At 44.3% G+C, this 17,336-nt stretch overlaps 1 protein-coding gene across 1 annotated transcript in view; it reads right to left on the bottom strand.

Annotated features, from left to right (window-relative positions):
* Positions 1-267: 267 nt before the first annotated feature.
* The window catches only part of LOC134577419 (urotensin-2 receptor-like), a 115,017-nt gene continuing 97,948 nt past the window's right edge, over positions 268-17,336 (bottom strand). Inside the window, exon 2 of the mRNA XM_063436147.1 lies at positions 268-2,128. Coding sequence (XP_063292217.1) covers positions 851-1,999 — 1,149 coding nt within the window. The 5' untranslated portion in view covers positions 2,000-2,128 and the 3' untranslated portion in view covers positions 268-850. The remainder of the gene's footprint in view (positions 2,129-17,336) is intronic.

Here is a 17,336-nt window from a genome sequence, read left to right as displayed (position 1 = left end):
TAAAAAAGAAATAATGCAAACTCTATGCATTGCAGAGTTGATTTCTATGCCAAATTAAATTAGCACTTTTGCAGGATAGGAGATTTACAAAAAATGCTTCTTAATTAAATGTACGCATACACATACAGTAATACAGAACATGTCAGTCTCAGCATTCATGTACTAAAATGATCATCAGTAGTAGTAAAGTTGCGCACAGCCCACTAATTTACATTTACAATTATCAATTTTATTAAGGTAAAATCAGTTCAAGTTGGTTTCGTTTACTTGTTTACAAAATATTGTTACTTAAATGTTTGATGTGGTAATAAAGTCAGTTAATTATTTTCAATTACGGAGTAACTTTATTTGCATTGTGTTAAAGTAACTCTTTACAAAATGCTATAGTGCCCTAGCAACTGTTTAGGTGACCAGGCCCCACTGCAGAGGTTAGAAAGTTGAGTTTACTTCCCTTGTCTCCCTCACAGTGCTAGTCGCCTACATGCCACTTCACCTTGAGATCATTGATCTCAGCCAATGCAATGCTTCCCCAAAGGAAAGCATTTGGAGACTATTGTGCTTGCACGGCAAAATGCCACACTGCATCATTCAGACCATCTGATTAAAATAGGGAAATTGTACTCTACTGTTTCAGGGGACATGCCTCTAGTGGCTGTTGACATGACAGCCCTAGAGACAGCTTAACCCTGTAATGAAAACATTGCCATTTCTGTAGAACAACAATATTTTTAGCTGCAGGGTTAACACAGGGGGGAAATGGCAGCCAGACTGCTTCATTAAGTTGAAATGGTCTGGTAGTCTATAGTGTTCCTTTAATCAGCAGCAACATGAAGCTTTACCTGCTATTTCTTTAGATTTTGATGAAATGATTACAACTACTTGCATTACTAATTGGTACACTATCTGTAGAGTGTTGATGTCTAATTGATAATTGTTTCCCTAAAGGTTTTTCAGATATAGCTATTACACTTTTAAGACATAATGACCCATGTCCTCGCCTCTGCCTATTTTGTAAATACTCTTTGTAGTTTCTGGTTAATAAAGTATATAGAAAAGGGTTGATACAGCTGTTGCTATAGGTAAGACAAGTGACCAGATGGTTGATATAAATCTCTGTTTGAACAGAGACTTTCAGTCCATCATGGCTATAAAGGGGTACCAGCTGCCAAATCCAAAAGGGCAGAAAGCAAGCCCAAAATGTGAGCACAATTATAAAAATCATAAATATAACTCTCTGATTTGGGGAACGTTGAAGTTCCTTATTAAGAAAGCTTTTGGTTTGGGAGATCCAATAGACCCTAGCCAATTTTGTGTATAGATAACCAATAATAACTCCAGGGGCTACGATACTGGTGCTAAACAGTACAGTGATATACACTTTGTATTGGTCATCACTCCAAGTGGGAGTGCAAAGTTTTCTAATGTTCCCATTCTCCGATGTCCGTTCTTCTTGATGTATCATCAGCATCATAGGAAGTGTTAGAAGAAAGGAAAAAATCCAGATAGCACATGCAAGACTTTTCCGATATCCCTTTGGCTTTCTAACAGTGTCAAAAGGTTTAGCCACAGCAATATATCTCTCTGTACTCATCACAGTTAAAATGAAGATGCTGGCATGCATTGTCAAAAGGTCCAGGCTTAGAAGAACTCGACATCCAACTTCTCCAAAATACCAGTCTTTTACAAAATTATTATGGACAATGAATGGGATTGTTGAGAGATAAAGAAGGTCAGCTAGTGCCAAATTAATAATGTGGATGTACATTGAAGTGATAGCATTCATGGATTTACACATTACCACTAATGTGTAAAAGTTTCCTACCACCCCAGAAATGCATATCAAGGACAGCAGAATGCCAATGAAAGATGTTGCAATGAGGTCATCCATAGAGATATTTAACATATTGTCCAAAGCTGAAATATTTGTAGAGCTATTTCTGTAATAATACTCCAAATACATTTGGTCGAATGCATCCATGCTTGCCAAATTGATTTCCATTAGTTGGTCAGTTGTTTATATGAATGTACCACTTAATGTTAGATGTCTTGTAGAGTTGCTTGATGAATCACAATTGACAAACAAAGTTCAGTAATTCAACATACGCAACTTGATGGACGAAGTTTTTACCTGAAATGTACAAACAGCAGTATAGTTTATACAAAAAAAAAATGAATGTGTGGTATAAAAAGTCACTCTAAACACACAAAACAAAAGCAGTGCTGCTATATTCCACCGTGAAATCAATTTCACAAAAACAAGTAATCAAAAAATTAACAAAGGTGGGCAGTGAACCAATGTGAGATCTGATGTGGAGCATGTATTATATTAGTGCACTGTACATCAGTGAGTTAACAAGCACATATATACATACATACACCATATAGGAGCTTTTTCTAATTGCACCGCAAAAGATGAATGCTCAAATATGGAAATGTAGTCTGTATCTAATATAGATATAATCACTCAAAGTTTCATCTTTATTACATCCCACTCACAGTTTTATGAGTCTGCACATGACTGGCTCAAGTATATCTGTTCTAGTTGGATAGGGCTATTCCTGGAGTGAAGATTCAACTGTGCAATCCTCCCAATAAACACAAAATGGAGATAACAGGCAGCAGGTTAGAATAAAACATACAGATTTATTTGAAAAAAATATATATATAAAATCCTTACATATTATCTCACATTAGAACGCTGTCCACCTTTGTTTATATTTTGAGCAGTATAGTTTATAATTAGTTGTGCTTAAGTAGCACATATAAAAAATAAATAAAAAACGCATTGTATCTTATTATATTCCATTTGAATTGCTAGATAAGTTCTGTATTTTAATGTAAAAATATTCATATTAGCGTGTGTGGAGTTGCTTAAAGGTAGTCTGTTTTAAGTATGTTATTTTTAAGTAGCCACTAAAAACAGGAATCCCTGTGGAGAACTGCAAAACTGTGGACAGAGATTGATATTTCTTTCAGTAAAGCAGCTTTAACTTTCAAAAGGGTAAAACTCATTGGTGTGTTGTGTTTTTTTTTTTTCTGTGTGATGCTGCTAGTCCTGCTGAGTAAATTAAAGTAGTGGTCCCTCAATTTCCAACTGTGTGGATTTTTGTATAGCTCAATAAACCCACATCTAACTCACTGAACTTGTTCACTTGGAGTTGTTTAAAGTAGTCTATTTTAAGTAGGAGTTGAAAAACAGTAGTTTAAACAAGGTAATTATTGTTTTTCTGTTTTTTATGCTTGGTTTTTTTTTCTATCTGTGGAAATTAGTGTCAAAATTGAAGGTTTGTCTCAGTGCACATTTTTGTAACATGTATGCATGTCTGAAAAAATCTTTCCAGGGTCATACCTCCGAGGCAGATGTGAGCACTGGCTTCTCTGGAAACTCAGATTGGACATCTGAAAAAGCAAATTGCAACATTGAGGCATACTTACAATCTTGAATGTAGCCCAAGGACCAGCAAAGCTAAGGGTATGGGCCTTGACCGAGCTAAGAGGCAGGCATACAGATGAGTGGTTGCTTAGGGGCTAAGCTTTCTGTGGGGGGTGGGGTTTCACTGGTTTCATATAAAAAAGAGCAGACATTTTAGTTTAGGGGCCATTTTAATTATCCAGACTTACCTGTTGTTGTCCCACCTAGCCTCCCTATAGTGTATTGTGGGGTGAGGTAGTTTTCCTTTTTCCCGTTTGGTCACGGTGGAGGGGGCTGGATAAGAAATTGGGTGGTAGGTAGGATTGGTAGCTGACATGTTTGAAGTGCGGTAACAATATTCACATGGTTGAATTTGTAATTTGGTAGGTTGGAGCCTATTGGTGGCTTTCAACCTGGGGTGTAGGGGTATACCCCTACTATGTTAAATCATTTTTAAATATAATGCCTCTTGTGGTTGTGTTTTATGTTATGTTATTTATATATTGTTATATGGTTTTATTTATGTTATTATTTTTTTGGTCATTGCCAAAGGGTATTGCCAGAGTGTTAACTTGGGGTTGTACCTATGTTTACATGATATAAATATTTGTGTTAGTTTGGCAATGACCCATTTTGTTATTTATATATTTTATATATATATATATATCTAGTGTAGTGGGAGGAGATAAGACAGCTTGGGAACTGACAGATAGTCGGTTGATAGTTACACATGGTGGCAGGGAAGGAGGGAAGAGGAAAGATTTGGCTAGTGTTTTGTGCAACCTAGCAGATTTGCTTGTTCAAGTGAAATTATTGGGAGCATCAGTCCAGAAGTAGTGATGTCGCGAACCCGAAATTTTCGGTTCGCGAACGGCGAACGGGAACTTCCGCAAACGTTCGCGAACCGGTGAACCGGGCGAACCGCCATTGACTTCAATGGGCAGGCGAATTTTAAAACCCACAGGGACTCTTTCTGGCCACAAAAGTGATGGAAAAGTTGTTTCAAGGGGACTAACACCTGGACTGTGGCATGCCAGAGGGGGATCCATGGCAAAACTCCCATGGAAAATTACACAGTTAATGCAGAGTCTGGTTTTAATCCATAAAGGGCAGAAATCACCTAACATTCCTAAATCGCAATGAATATGGATTGACACCTGACATATGACATATTGACACCTTGACATATGGATTGACACCTGTCCTCAGAGCCCCTGATGCACATGTACACAGAGCAGAATAGGGACTGTTCCCCTTACATAGGGTCACTTGGCAGGTATGGATTGACACCGGTCCTCAAAGCCCCTGATACACACTGACACAGAGCAGAATAGAGACTGTTCCCCGTCCTCAGAGACTATTCTTATCAGTTTAATACCTGTTGCGTCTCCTATCAGTGGACGTGTATATGGCAGCGATTTTTGGAACAGGGAGATGGAAGAAGATGCTTGGTCGGTCCTCCTACTTCAAATTTGGGGCACTGCGCGTGCAATCTAATGTGCCACCAGATAGGAGTGGTGTGTTTAGTACTATTCTTATCAGTTTAATACCTGTTGCGTCTCCTATCAGTGGACGTGTATATGGCAGCGATTTTAGGAACCGCACACCTGGGACCCGAGCAAGGTCACCTCATTCAACAGGCTACAACATTTGTCCCTGGAAACCTAGCCTGGACATCATGCACAACTTGAATGGAAAACGGGACTAACAGGTCAACCCTGCTTACGGAGACTCTCAGGTCATTGATCGTGTCAAGAGGAGGGGAACAACTTCAAAAAAAGATTACTGGCAAATTCTTAAAAAAAAAGTGGAAACTGCTGCTGCCGAAAATTCCAATACCTGACTAGAACGCTACAGATCCCATTACCCAATGCGTACTTGCGACGTCTACAAAGGACTCTCACTAGCTTCGTGTGGGCACACAAAAAAATCAGGGTAGCCTCTAGCATACTCACCAAACCCCTAGAGCAGGGAGGGCTAGGACTACCAGAGGTGAGAACCTACTGTAGGGCAGCGCTGATGACCACCGCCCTGCAGGCACACACAGCCCACAACACACCACAATGGGTGGACATGGAATCAACGTGGGCTTGCCCCAAGGGCCTTAGGTACTTATTCTGGGTCCCACATAGACATCGCCCTAAACTACCAGACACACTGGCCACTACCCCAAATCCTGCTGAAAACCTGGGATATGATTAAACCACAATTAGGTTATACATATAAATGGGCGCTGGCCACACCACTATACTGCATACACATGATGAATCCCACATTTGACCATCTATGGACCGAGCGACGATGCACGTTGGTTAGACACCTCTATAATCAAGGACAGCTGAGACAATTCCCCGACCTGCAACAGAGTTACGATTTGCCCCAAAGAGTGATATTCTCCTACCTACAACTAAAGGGAGCACTGACAAACTCCACTATCCTAAAAACCCAGACCCACATGCGTTGTATAGAGAAAGCATGCAAATCTAGAACAATGCCCAAGAAACCGCTTTCACTCATGTATGCAATTCTAAATAATCCTACCCAACAGCCACCACTGCAGCTAGACAAATTCAGAGAGGCATGGCATAAGGATTTGAGTACAGTCTTCTCAGTAGAACAATGGAACCAAGCCTTCATAGCCCATAAAGGTAGATCCAGATGTGCATCCCACCTAAAGCTAATGCGCAAGATACAATATAGGTGGTACTTGGTACAGACTAGACTAGCGACCATATATCCCAACACCTCGAGACTTTGCTGGAGATGTTTAATAGAGTAGGGCACAATGCTCCACATCTGGTGGGCCTGTTCGGCCATCAGAGGATACTGGAAGTCAGTTGAGGGGGTGATACAAGGGGCACTGGTCACGAGAACCAACCTGAGACCAGAAAATGCCCTACTCTTCATCTCGATTGACCCATTCCCAAAAGCACATGCCGACCTAACATATCATATTTTGATTGCTGCCAACTTATTAATAGCCAGAGGGTGGAAACAACAACAGCCACCGGAGAGATCTAGCCTTCTCCAACAGATCGCCCTAAACCTAGCATATGAAACAAAAACCTGCCAGCGGCTACACCCCCCACACCACATAGTGGAAGCCAGGAACATATGGGAGGCGTATCTGAGGAAGGAGGAGGAGGGGGTCGTGTTAGAACAATAACATATCACATATATATATATATACACGAAGGATGAATAGTACCACTCCTAAGACCTAACTGCTCTGACGCAGAGAGACAACGATGCAAGGATGGGCCGGTGCAAGGATATTTGCCCCCCCCCATATGTCCTGACCTCCCCTCCTCCTCCCTCAGTGGTCCTTACCTCCCCACCCCCGTGTTCCTTCACCCCCCTCCCCCAGTGGTCCTGACTCACCCCTCCCCTAGTGGTCCTTACTTCCCCCTCCCCTCCCCTAGTGGTCCTTACTTCCCCCTCCCCTCCCCTAGTGGTCCTTATCCCCCCCTCCCTCCCCTAGTGGTCCTTATCCCCCCCCTCCCTCCCATAGTGGTCCTTATCCCCCTCCCTCCCATAGTGGTCCTTATCCCCCCCCCTCCCTTCCTCCCATAGTGGTCCTTATCCCCCCCTCCCTCCCATAGTGTTCCTTTTCTCCCCCCCTCCCTCCCATAGTGGTCCTTATCCCACCCCCCTCCCTCCGATAGTGGTCCTTATCCCCCCCTCCCTTCCATAGTGGTATAGTGGTCCTTATCCCCCCTCCCTCCCATAGTGGTCCTTATCCCCCCCTCCCTCCCATAGTGGTCCTTATCCCCCCCTTCCCTCCCATAGTGGTCCTTATCCCCCCCTCCCTCCCATAGTGGTCCTTATCCCCCCCTCCCTCCCATAGTAGTCCTTATCCCCCCCCCTCCCTCCCATAGCGGTCCTTATACCCCCCTCCCTTCCATAGTGGTCCTTATCCCACCCCCTCCCTCCAATAGTGGTCCTTATCCCCCCTCCCTCCCATAGCGGTCCTTATACCCCCCCTCCCTCCCATAGTGGTCCTTATCCCACCCCCTCCCTCCCATAGTGGTCCTTATACCCCCCCCCTCCCACAGTGGTCCTTATACCCCCTTTTTATTTATTTATTTTTTTATTATTATTATTTTTATTATTATTATTTCTTATTTTATTTATTTTTCGTCCCCCCTCCCTGCTTGATACATGGCAGGGAGGGGGGCTCTCCTTCCCTGGTGGTCCAGTGGCAGTTCAGTGGGGGGGAGAGGGGGGCTGGCAGAGCTGTACTTACCTGTTCTGCAGCTCCTGTCAGCTCCCTCCTCCTCCGCGCCGTCTGTGCAGCTCCCTCTGTCAGCTCCCAGTGTAAGTCTTGCGAGAGCCGCGGCTCTCGCGAGACTTACACTGGGAGCTGACCGAGGTGCTGAACGGACGGCGCGGAGGAGGAGAGAGCTGACAGGAGCTGCAGAACAGGTAAGTACAGCTCTGCCAGCCCCCCTCTCCCCCGGTCTGTATTATGGCAATGCAAATTGCCATAATACAGACCTTGACTCGAGTATAAGCCGAGTTGGGGTTTTTCAGCCCAAAAAATGGGCTGAAAAACTCGGCTTATACTCGAGTATATACGGTAAATGGAATGACCACTAAGGATAAATTCAGTAACAATTTACCAATAGCAGAAAGAAAAGCTCTTAAAGAACTAAAAATGAATGCAGACCTGGTGATCAAACCTGCTGATAAGGGGGGGGGGGGATTGTATTAATGACGAAAGATTTCTACTATACAGAGGCAGATAGGATTTTAAACGACCCAAATAAGTATAGGAAATTGACTAAAAACCCTAGTGAGGAAATAAATAAAACATTCCTTGAATTTTTTGAGAAAGGCTTACAAGAAGGCATTTTAAACAAAAAAGAATTTGATTTTCTCAATATTAAATATCCAAAGATTCCTGTTTTTTATTTTCTACCTAAAGTTCACAAGAATGCAACTCATCCACCAGGTAGACCTATTATCGCAGGAATAGACGCCATTTCAAGTAAATTATCGCAATATATTGATGTTTTATTACAGCCTTTGGTGCACAAAACCAAATCCCATATTAAAGATACCATCTCCATTTTAAAACTTTTAGAAGATTTTAAATGGGAAAATGACTATACCCTAGTAACATGTGATGTTTCAGCCCTATACAGCAGTATTCCTCATGAGTATGGCTGTAGAGCCGTTCAACATTTTTTAAATTCCTCTACTGAATTTTTACCTGCACAAATTGATTATATTGTGGAGGGGATTAGTCTCATTTTAAATAACAACTTTTTTTGGTTTATGGAAGAATTTTTTCTCCAAGTCAATGGGACCGCCATGGGGACCAAGTTCGCCCCCAGCTATGCCAATCTTTTCATGGCATTATGGGAGGAGACTTTCGTCTATGGCCATCATAGCTGGGAGGGGAACTTGGTCTCCTATGGCAGGTACATTGACGATATCCTTTTTATTTGGAAGGGGAATACAACAGATTTAGAAGAATACCTTACATTTCTTAATCGGAACACATGGGGCATTAATTTGACGAGTACATGGAGCGACAGAGAAGTAACTTTTTTAGATTTAAATATATATATCGAAAATGGCAAAATATTGACTAAAAATAATTTTAAAATCGTTGACTGTAACAGTTTCATAGAACGTATAAGTTGCCACTACACCCCTTGGTTAGAAAATGCTCCAAAAGGACAGTTTCAACGCATTCGCCGTAACTGCACAGATTTGGAAAATTACAAAATCCAATCTTCCAAAATTAAGAATGACTTTTTGGACAAAGGCTATGATGAAAAGAAATTAGAACTATCTAGAATAGAAATAGGCAATAAAGACAGAAAAGAGATGTTAAGTTATAAGGAGAAAAATCCTAAGTCCACGAATGAGGTCCCTTTCATTTGTAACTTCAATACGAAAAACTACCAAGTACGCAGAACTATAACGAAGTATTGGCCCATCCTCTTACAAGACCCAGTTTTAAAAACTTTTTTATCCAATAAACCTAAATTCATTCACAGAGGCGTGAAAAATCTAAGAAGCTCCCTGGTACATAGCTTCATTAGAGAAAAAAATAAAAATTCTCAAATAACCATTTTTAACAACGAGAAAGGATTCTATGGGTGTGGGCAATGTATAGCCTGCAAGAAAACAGGCAATAATAAGAGAACTATTCAGAACATCAAAAATAATCAAGATAAACTTATACATATAAAGGATTTTATTACCTGCCATTCTAAGAATGTTGTCTATCTCCTAAAATGCCCGTGCGATCTGAAATATATAGGTCGAACCACTAGAACTCTTTATGTTACCTTTATTATTCGGGATAAATCTGTTATTTCTAACTAACATAGACCACTTAGTTACAATCCCTTTTAGGGATTTAAGTATTTCTCTTTAGCCATGTTGTGAATATTATGTATCTTAGGATACACCCTTCGTTTGTATATTATGTATTGATAACAAAAAGACTACAATGTGAACGATTTAATTCCACGCATATTGTTTGTATGTTTTTTCTTTATGCTCTTGACTATAAATACTAGCAGAGCTTCAAAGTAATAATACACATTTTCTCTCCTTTTTACTTTGGTTTATTATAAACATTATATATTGGACATGATGAGTCTCTGAATGAGCAAAAATTGACTTCATAAAGACCAACTCCTACCCTTTCCTACGAACTTCTAAAGACTCTGATGACCTCACACTCATGAGAAAGAGGCTTGATCCGCATACGACGTCAGAGGTCAGAGGCTTGCACCTCATACGTTCTACCTGATTGTGGTAATTACGTAGAGGCACGAAGCACATCTAATCCTCATTCGCCAATTAAAGAAGGTACTTAAACACAGACCGGCAGACCAGGAGGATGCATTTGCTCTTCAACCCAGCTGAGGAAACTACACCCTGTAGTGAAACGCGTCCTGGGATTTTATTGTGGACATTGTTCCGTTTTTATTCCGTTTTTATTGTTTTACCTATTTAAAGTGTAACGAATAATAGTAGTCCCTTACTACACACTACAAGACTGCAGAGCCATAGGGGCTCTAGGTTTGTAAGTATAATTCTTACTTACCTCTCCACCATACTTGAGATACATACTGTGCTACCCTATTGCGGTCTCCTTTGTGTTTCCATTTTTCTTAGGACCACATACAACATTCCTATATAGGGGTGGGTCGCCTAAACGGACCCGAAGCCATCCACACCAGAGCTAGGTTTAATAGCTCTATGTTTGTGAGTGTTCCTATGTTTACTTTTAGATTAAGTCTATATTAGTACTATTTTACACTGTGTGGATATCTTTTACATTGTTACAGAACCCGATCCAATTTGACCTATTACACGCATAAGTCTGTATTTGGGGTGTAGACTACCATCCACCTTTTAGGTAATTACCATTCTTTACTGCATATTTATAAATAAGCGCTACACTATCTATATTTTTTTCATCAGATAAGGGAATAGACCCGGTGACCGCACACAGCGTGCTAACTAAGAAGGAGACAAAGGGAGATGAGGGGCTTCCGACGTCTATTTCCCCCGTTCTTCTTCCCCTACCGTAGCCTGTCCCCAGGTTTCCCCCTTCCCATACCCCGGACCAAACCCAGGTTTAGGAGAGAAAGACAACCATGACATGGTGCTAGACCGATGGCACAAGGGCAGTGGAAAAACTCCCACGAGAATGAATAACCAGTTTGCTCTTGAATGTATAAGATGCGAATAAGATCGATGTACCTTAACCGCTTACCCTCCCTTTTTTCCTTTCTGTATCCCGAACAAGTTCTCTGATAAAATAAAAATTGTCAGATTCAAGTTCTTGTGCCCCATAGTTCAAATTAACATTCAAATGACAATTCATGACAGATCACACAAGTGAATAGCCCTGCCAACGTTGTCTCAGAATTTTTTTGTTATCTAAGAAGAAATAGAAATGCAAGAGCAGAATAGAGACTGTTCCCCGTCCTCAGAGACCATGATACACACTGACACAGAGCAGAATAGAGACTGTTCCCCATCCTCAGAGACCATGATACACACTGACACAGAGCAGAATAGAGACTGTTCCCCCTACATAGGGTCACTTGGCAGATATGGATTGACACCTATCCTAAGGATCCCTGAAACACACTGACACAGAGCAGAATAGAGACTGTTCCCCCTACATATAGTCACTTGGCAGATATGGATTGACACCTGTCCTCAGGGACCCTGATACACACTGACACAGAGCAGAATAGGGACTGTTCCTCCTACATAGGGTCACTTGGCAGATATGGATTGACACCTATCCTAAGGATCCCTGATACACACTGACACAGAGCAGAATAGAGACTGTTCCCCCTACATAGGGTCACTTGGCAGATTTGGATTGACACCTGTCCTGATACACACTGACACAGAGCAGAATAGGGAATATTCACTAAATGCCAAACATTGTTATACAGGGGAATATTCAGTAAATAAGGATAAGGTGGGGGACCTACTGTCCTCCCCCCAGCCCCCACCCCTGCACGGTGGGTGGGGGGATAAATCACAATGAGGGGGACCTACTGTCCTCCCCCCCCACCCCCACCCGAGAGCGGTGGGTGGGGGCCATAAAAATAATGAGGGGGGGACCTACTGTATGATGTTGTAGCGATCAGGTAGTGTAAGGGTTACGCCTGCTTCATAGTGACAGACCAAACTCCCCGTTTAACGCACTGCAAACAATCGCAAACAGTCCATTTCCACAACCGCAAACTCCCCATTTGCACAAGGTTGGATACCAAGCTAGCCATGTCCCATTCCTTGTCCTCACTGATGTCATTGAAGGTCTCTTCCTCCACCCAGCCACATACAACACCAAGGGTCCCCGAAAGGTGACAACAAGCCCCCTGGGATGCCTGCTGTGTTTGGTCTTCCACCTCCTCAAAGCCACCTTCCTCCTCTGACTCCTCTTCTTCATACTCCTCTCTCTGCCTTGCCTCTCTCTGCGTTATTATAAGGTGTGTTAAGTAGTACTATTCTTATCAGTTTAATCCCTCTTGCGTCCCCTATCAGTGGACGTGTATATGGCAGCGATTTTAGGAACCGTGAGAAAGAAAAAGATGCTTGGTCGGTCCTCCTAACTGGAGACTGTGTTGCTGTACAGGTGGCAGGTGGAGCCATTTATAAAGTACCCACTGCCAAGGTACATTTGAATTGTGGAGGGGGGCACGGAAACGTGGAGGTGGGGCAGGCAGGACCTACCCGCTGACGTTATTTTGGGCAACGACCTGGGGGAGCTGACTTCAGCTTTTGTTCCTCAAACCGCAGTACAAGAGGCGTATCCGGTTGTGACCTGGCAGCAGGCCCGCACCACAGCTCCGCCTAACCACTCTGAGGCTCAGGTAAGCAATGTACCCCCCATGCCTAATGTCACGCCCTGGACATCCCCCCTAGAATTCGGTTCTGAAGTGGCCCTAGATCCCTCCCTGCAGATCTACAAAGATCGTATTAATAAAGACCAGGCAGGATTAGAAGGGGAAAGGTACACCTGAGACAAGGGGCTGCTGTAGAAAAAATAGTGTCTGGATCCATTCCCTTACCCATAAAGCAATTGATAGTGCCGAGAAAATATAGACTGGAGTTATTATGCATCGCCCACGACATTCCCCTGTCTGGGCACTTAAGGATCAGCCGTACTAAGCACAGGCTGACCCAGAACTTTTTCTGGCTAGGTATCTCACAGGACGTCAGGCGATACTGCCAGACCTGTGATACCTGCCAGAGGGTAGGGAAGAGGGGAGAGTGATACAAAGCCCGGCTCTGTTTTCTTCCCATAATTGAGGAACCGTTCAGTAGGGTAGCGGTAGATATTATAGGACCCCTATCCAAGCCCAGCCCCTCCGGCAAGAAATATGTACTGACCGTGGTGGACTATGCCACCAGGTATCCAGAAGCAATAGCTTTGACTAATGTGCACGCAGAGACGGTAGCGGATGCCCTGATGCGAATATTTTCCCAGGTGTGATTTCCCAAGGAAATTATTTTGGATAGGGGCACCCAGTTTACCGCCGAAGTCGCACAACAACTCTGGAAGATATGTGGGGTTCAGCAAATACTGAACTCCGCTTATCACCCCCAGTCCAATGGGCTCTGTGAACGGTTTAATGGAACACTTAAACAGATGATCCGTACGTTCATAGAAACTCAGACTTGGAAAGGTTCCTACCCCACTTGATGTTTGCCTATAGGGAAGTACCTCAGGAATACACCGGGTTCTCTCTTTTCGAACTATTATTTGGGAGGAGAGTGAGGGGCCCCCTAGATTTAATTAGGGAACACTGGGAGGGAGACAAGACTGTTAGCGGCACCCCCATCGTACCCTATGTGCTAGAGTTTAGGGACCGGAGATGCTGACCCAGAACGTACGCGACAACCTCCAGGCGGCCCAACACAGGAAGCGCATATGGTACGATAAGGGAGCCAGGGACCGCAGCTTTAAGGTGGGGCAAAAGGTGCTAATTTGGCGACCCGTCCACAAGGACAAGCTGCAGGCTTCCTGGCAGGGTCCATACAAGGTGGTAGAGCAGGTGTTTGTAATACCACCTTTCTGATCGGTCCGGTCACAGGCACAAGAGGCAAGCGCATGCTCCATGTGAACATGCTCAAGCCATACCACGAGCGCACGGAAGAGGTAACTGCGATCTGTGCACCTGCCACTGAAGATTATGATAATTTGCCACTCCCAGATCTCCTAGACCAAGAGGGCCAGAGCGGAGACCTGGGAGAAGTACAGTTAGGAGAACAGTTAGCCCCCCAGGAGCGAACCCAGGTCCAAAGACTAATCCAGGACAAGGGGGCCACGTTTCCCAACCTACCTGGGTACACTCCGTTAACCACTCACAAAGTTGAAACCCTAGACCAGACCCCCCTTCGCCAAACCGCCTATCGCATACCCGAAGCAGTTAAAGAAAATATGCGGAAAGAAATTAAGGAAATGCTGCAGTTTGGGGTGATAGAACACTCTGACAGCCCCTGGGCCTCCCTGGTAGTACTAGTACCGAAACGGGACAGCACGACCCGTTTCTGTGTGGACTACCGGAGGCTAAACGATAAAACAACCTCAGACGCCTACCCTATGCCCCGGATAGACGAGATCCTAGACAAAATGGCCAGAGGCCAGTACCTCACCACAATAGATCTGTGCAAGGGGTACTGGCAAATTCCATTAGCCGAGGACGCCATCCCCAAGTCAGCATTTGTCACCCCGTTTGGCCTGTATCAGTTTAAGGTCATGCCATTCGGGATGAAGAATGCCCCGGCTAACTTTCAGAGGATGGTAGATCGGCTACTGGATGGGTTTCAGGAGTATGCCTGCGCCAACTTGGATGATATACCCATTTTTAGCTGCTGCTGGGCTGAACACCTGACCCACATAGGAGCCGGACTAGACCGGATTAGGGAGGCCGGACTGACCCTAAAGCCCAGTAAGTGCCATATAGGAATGGCAGAAGTTCAATACTTAGGGCACAGAGTCGGGAGCCTGCTACAGAAACCAGAACCCGCTAAAATAGAGGCAGTCGCCAAGTGGCCAACCCCCCGCACTAAAACCCAGGTCCTCGCATTCCTGGGTACCGCAGGGTACTACAGGAAATTTGTAGCTAATTACAGCACCCTAGCTAAACCTCTCACAGATCTAACACATAAAAACCTCCCCAAGATAGTAGTATGGGCCCCAGAGTGTGAACAGACCTTCCAACAGCTCAAGACGGCGCTCATTAAATCAACTGTACTTTCTGCTCCTGATCCAACTAAACGCTTTCTCGTCCATACAGACGCTTCTATGTTTGGATTGGGAGCAGTACTGAGCCAAGTCGAGCAGATGGCGGCGAGCAACCAGGGGCTTATCTAAGCCGGAAACTTTTACCCAGGGAAGTAGATACACTGCCATTGAAAAGGAGTGCCTGGCGGTGGTTTGTGCCCTCAAAAAGCTGCAACCTTACTTGTATGGACAACCGTTTACCTTACAGATCACAACCCGTTGGTGTGGCTGAACAGGGTATCAGGAGACAATGCCAGGCTGTTGCGCTGGAGTTTGGCTCTACAGCCTTTTGACTTTACAATTCACTATCGCCCTGGGAAGCAAAATGGCAATGCTGACGGGTTATCCAGACAAACAGACCTTGAACAGTGATCTGTGAGTACTCCTACGGACATCCCAAGCCGATCCTGGCCTGCTTCAGGACATCCTGTAAGCCTGGGTACTTATGCACAAAGCGTTGTACGATCAGATTACGCACATGTGCCATGCACGGCACATGTGTCAACTTGCTTAAATTCAATGCCACCAATAAATGTATTCCATTGTCACAAACCACTTTGCCGATTTCCAGTTGGTGCGGAGTCAGCCACTTTTCCACCTGTGCGCTCAGGGCGGACAGGAGTGCTGGTCCGGTGTGACTCTCTGCTTGACACTGCCGTATCTGGGATGTGGAATAGTACCTGGGGAGCTGGGGGGGTGCCGTTGATGTGGAGCAAGACGCAGCAGCAGAAGAGGACTCAGCCGAGGAGGTTATGGAAGAGGATGGAGTAGGAGGAGTAGAGGAGGTGGCAGCAGGCCTGCCTGCAAGTCGTGGCGGTGTCACCAACTCCTCTGCAGAGCCACGCATTCCATGCTTGGCAGCCGTCAGCAGGTTTACCCAATGCGCAGTGTAGGTGATATACCTGCCCTGACCATGCTTTGCAGACCAGGTATCAGTGGTCAGATGGACCCTTGCCCCAACACTGTGTGCCAGACATGCCATTACTTTCTTTTGCACAGTCGAGTACAGGTTGCCTTTTGTGCAAAGAAATTGTGTCCGGTACCCTCCACTGCGGTGTCACAATAGCTACAAATTTTTTGAACGCCTCCACCAGATTGTATGGTAAAAGCTGACGGGCTAATAGTTCAGACAAGCCAGGTGTCAGACGCCCGGCAAGGGGGTGACTTTCTGACGCTTGCAGACAACTAACTGCTATTCAATCTATAACAGTGAAACAAGTTTTTTCTTTGTAAAGGCACGCTATAGAGACACCAGATATGAGTGGCAAAGTACACTTGCTGAGGTTGGCAGAGCACACGCTGAAGGCCTGACACCCGCTTTAAGGACACTGACTGCTATTAGCTTACAGTGAAAAACTTTTTTTCTTTGTAAAAGCACGCTATAGAGACACCAGATATGAGTGGCAAAGTACACTTGCTGAGGTTGGCAGAGCACACGCTGAAGGCCTGACAAACGCTTTAAGGACACTGACTTCTATTAGCTTACAGTGAAAAACTTTTTTGCTTGGTAAAAGCACTCTATAGAGACACCAGATATTAGTGGCAAAGTATACTTGCTGAGGTTGGCAGAGCACACGCTGAAGGCCTGACACTCGCTTTAAGGACACTGACTGCTATTAGCTTACACTCACTGAAAACCTTTTTTTCTTTGTAAAAGCATGCTATAGAGACACCAGATATGAGTGGCAAAGTACAATGGCTGAGGTTGGCAGAGCACACGCTGAAGGCCTGACACCCGCTTTAAGGACACTGACTGCTATTAGCTTACACTGAAAAACTTTTTTCTTTGTAAAAGCATGCTATAGAGACACCAGATATGAGTGGCAAAGTACACTTGCTGAGGTTGGCAGAGCACACGCTGAAGGCCTGACACCCGCTTTAAGGACACTGACTGCTATTAGCTTACACTGAAAACCTTTTTTTATTTGTAAAAGCACGCTATAGAGACACCAGATATGAGTGGCAAAGTACACTTGCTGAGGTTGGCAGAGCACACGCTGAAGGCCTGACACCCGCTTTAAGGACACTGACTGCTATATGCTTACAGTGAAAAACTTTTTTTCTTTGTAAAAGCACGCTATAGAGACACCAGATATGAGTGGCAAAGTACAATGGCTGAGGTTGGCAGAGCACACGCTG

Source organism: Pelobates fuscus, chromosome 11, assembly GCF_036172605.1.
Source record: "Pelobates fuscus isolate aPelFus1 chromosome 11, aPelFus1.pri, whole genome shotgun sequence".
Classification (NCBI taxonomy): domain Eukaryota; kingdom Metazoa; phylum Chordata; class Amphibia; order Anura; family Pelobatidae; genus Pelobates; species Pelobates fuscus.
This window is presented reverse-complemented; position numbering and strand designations above follow the sequence as displayed.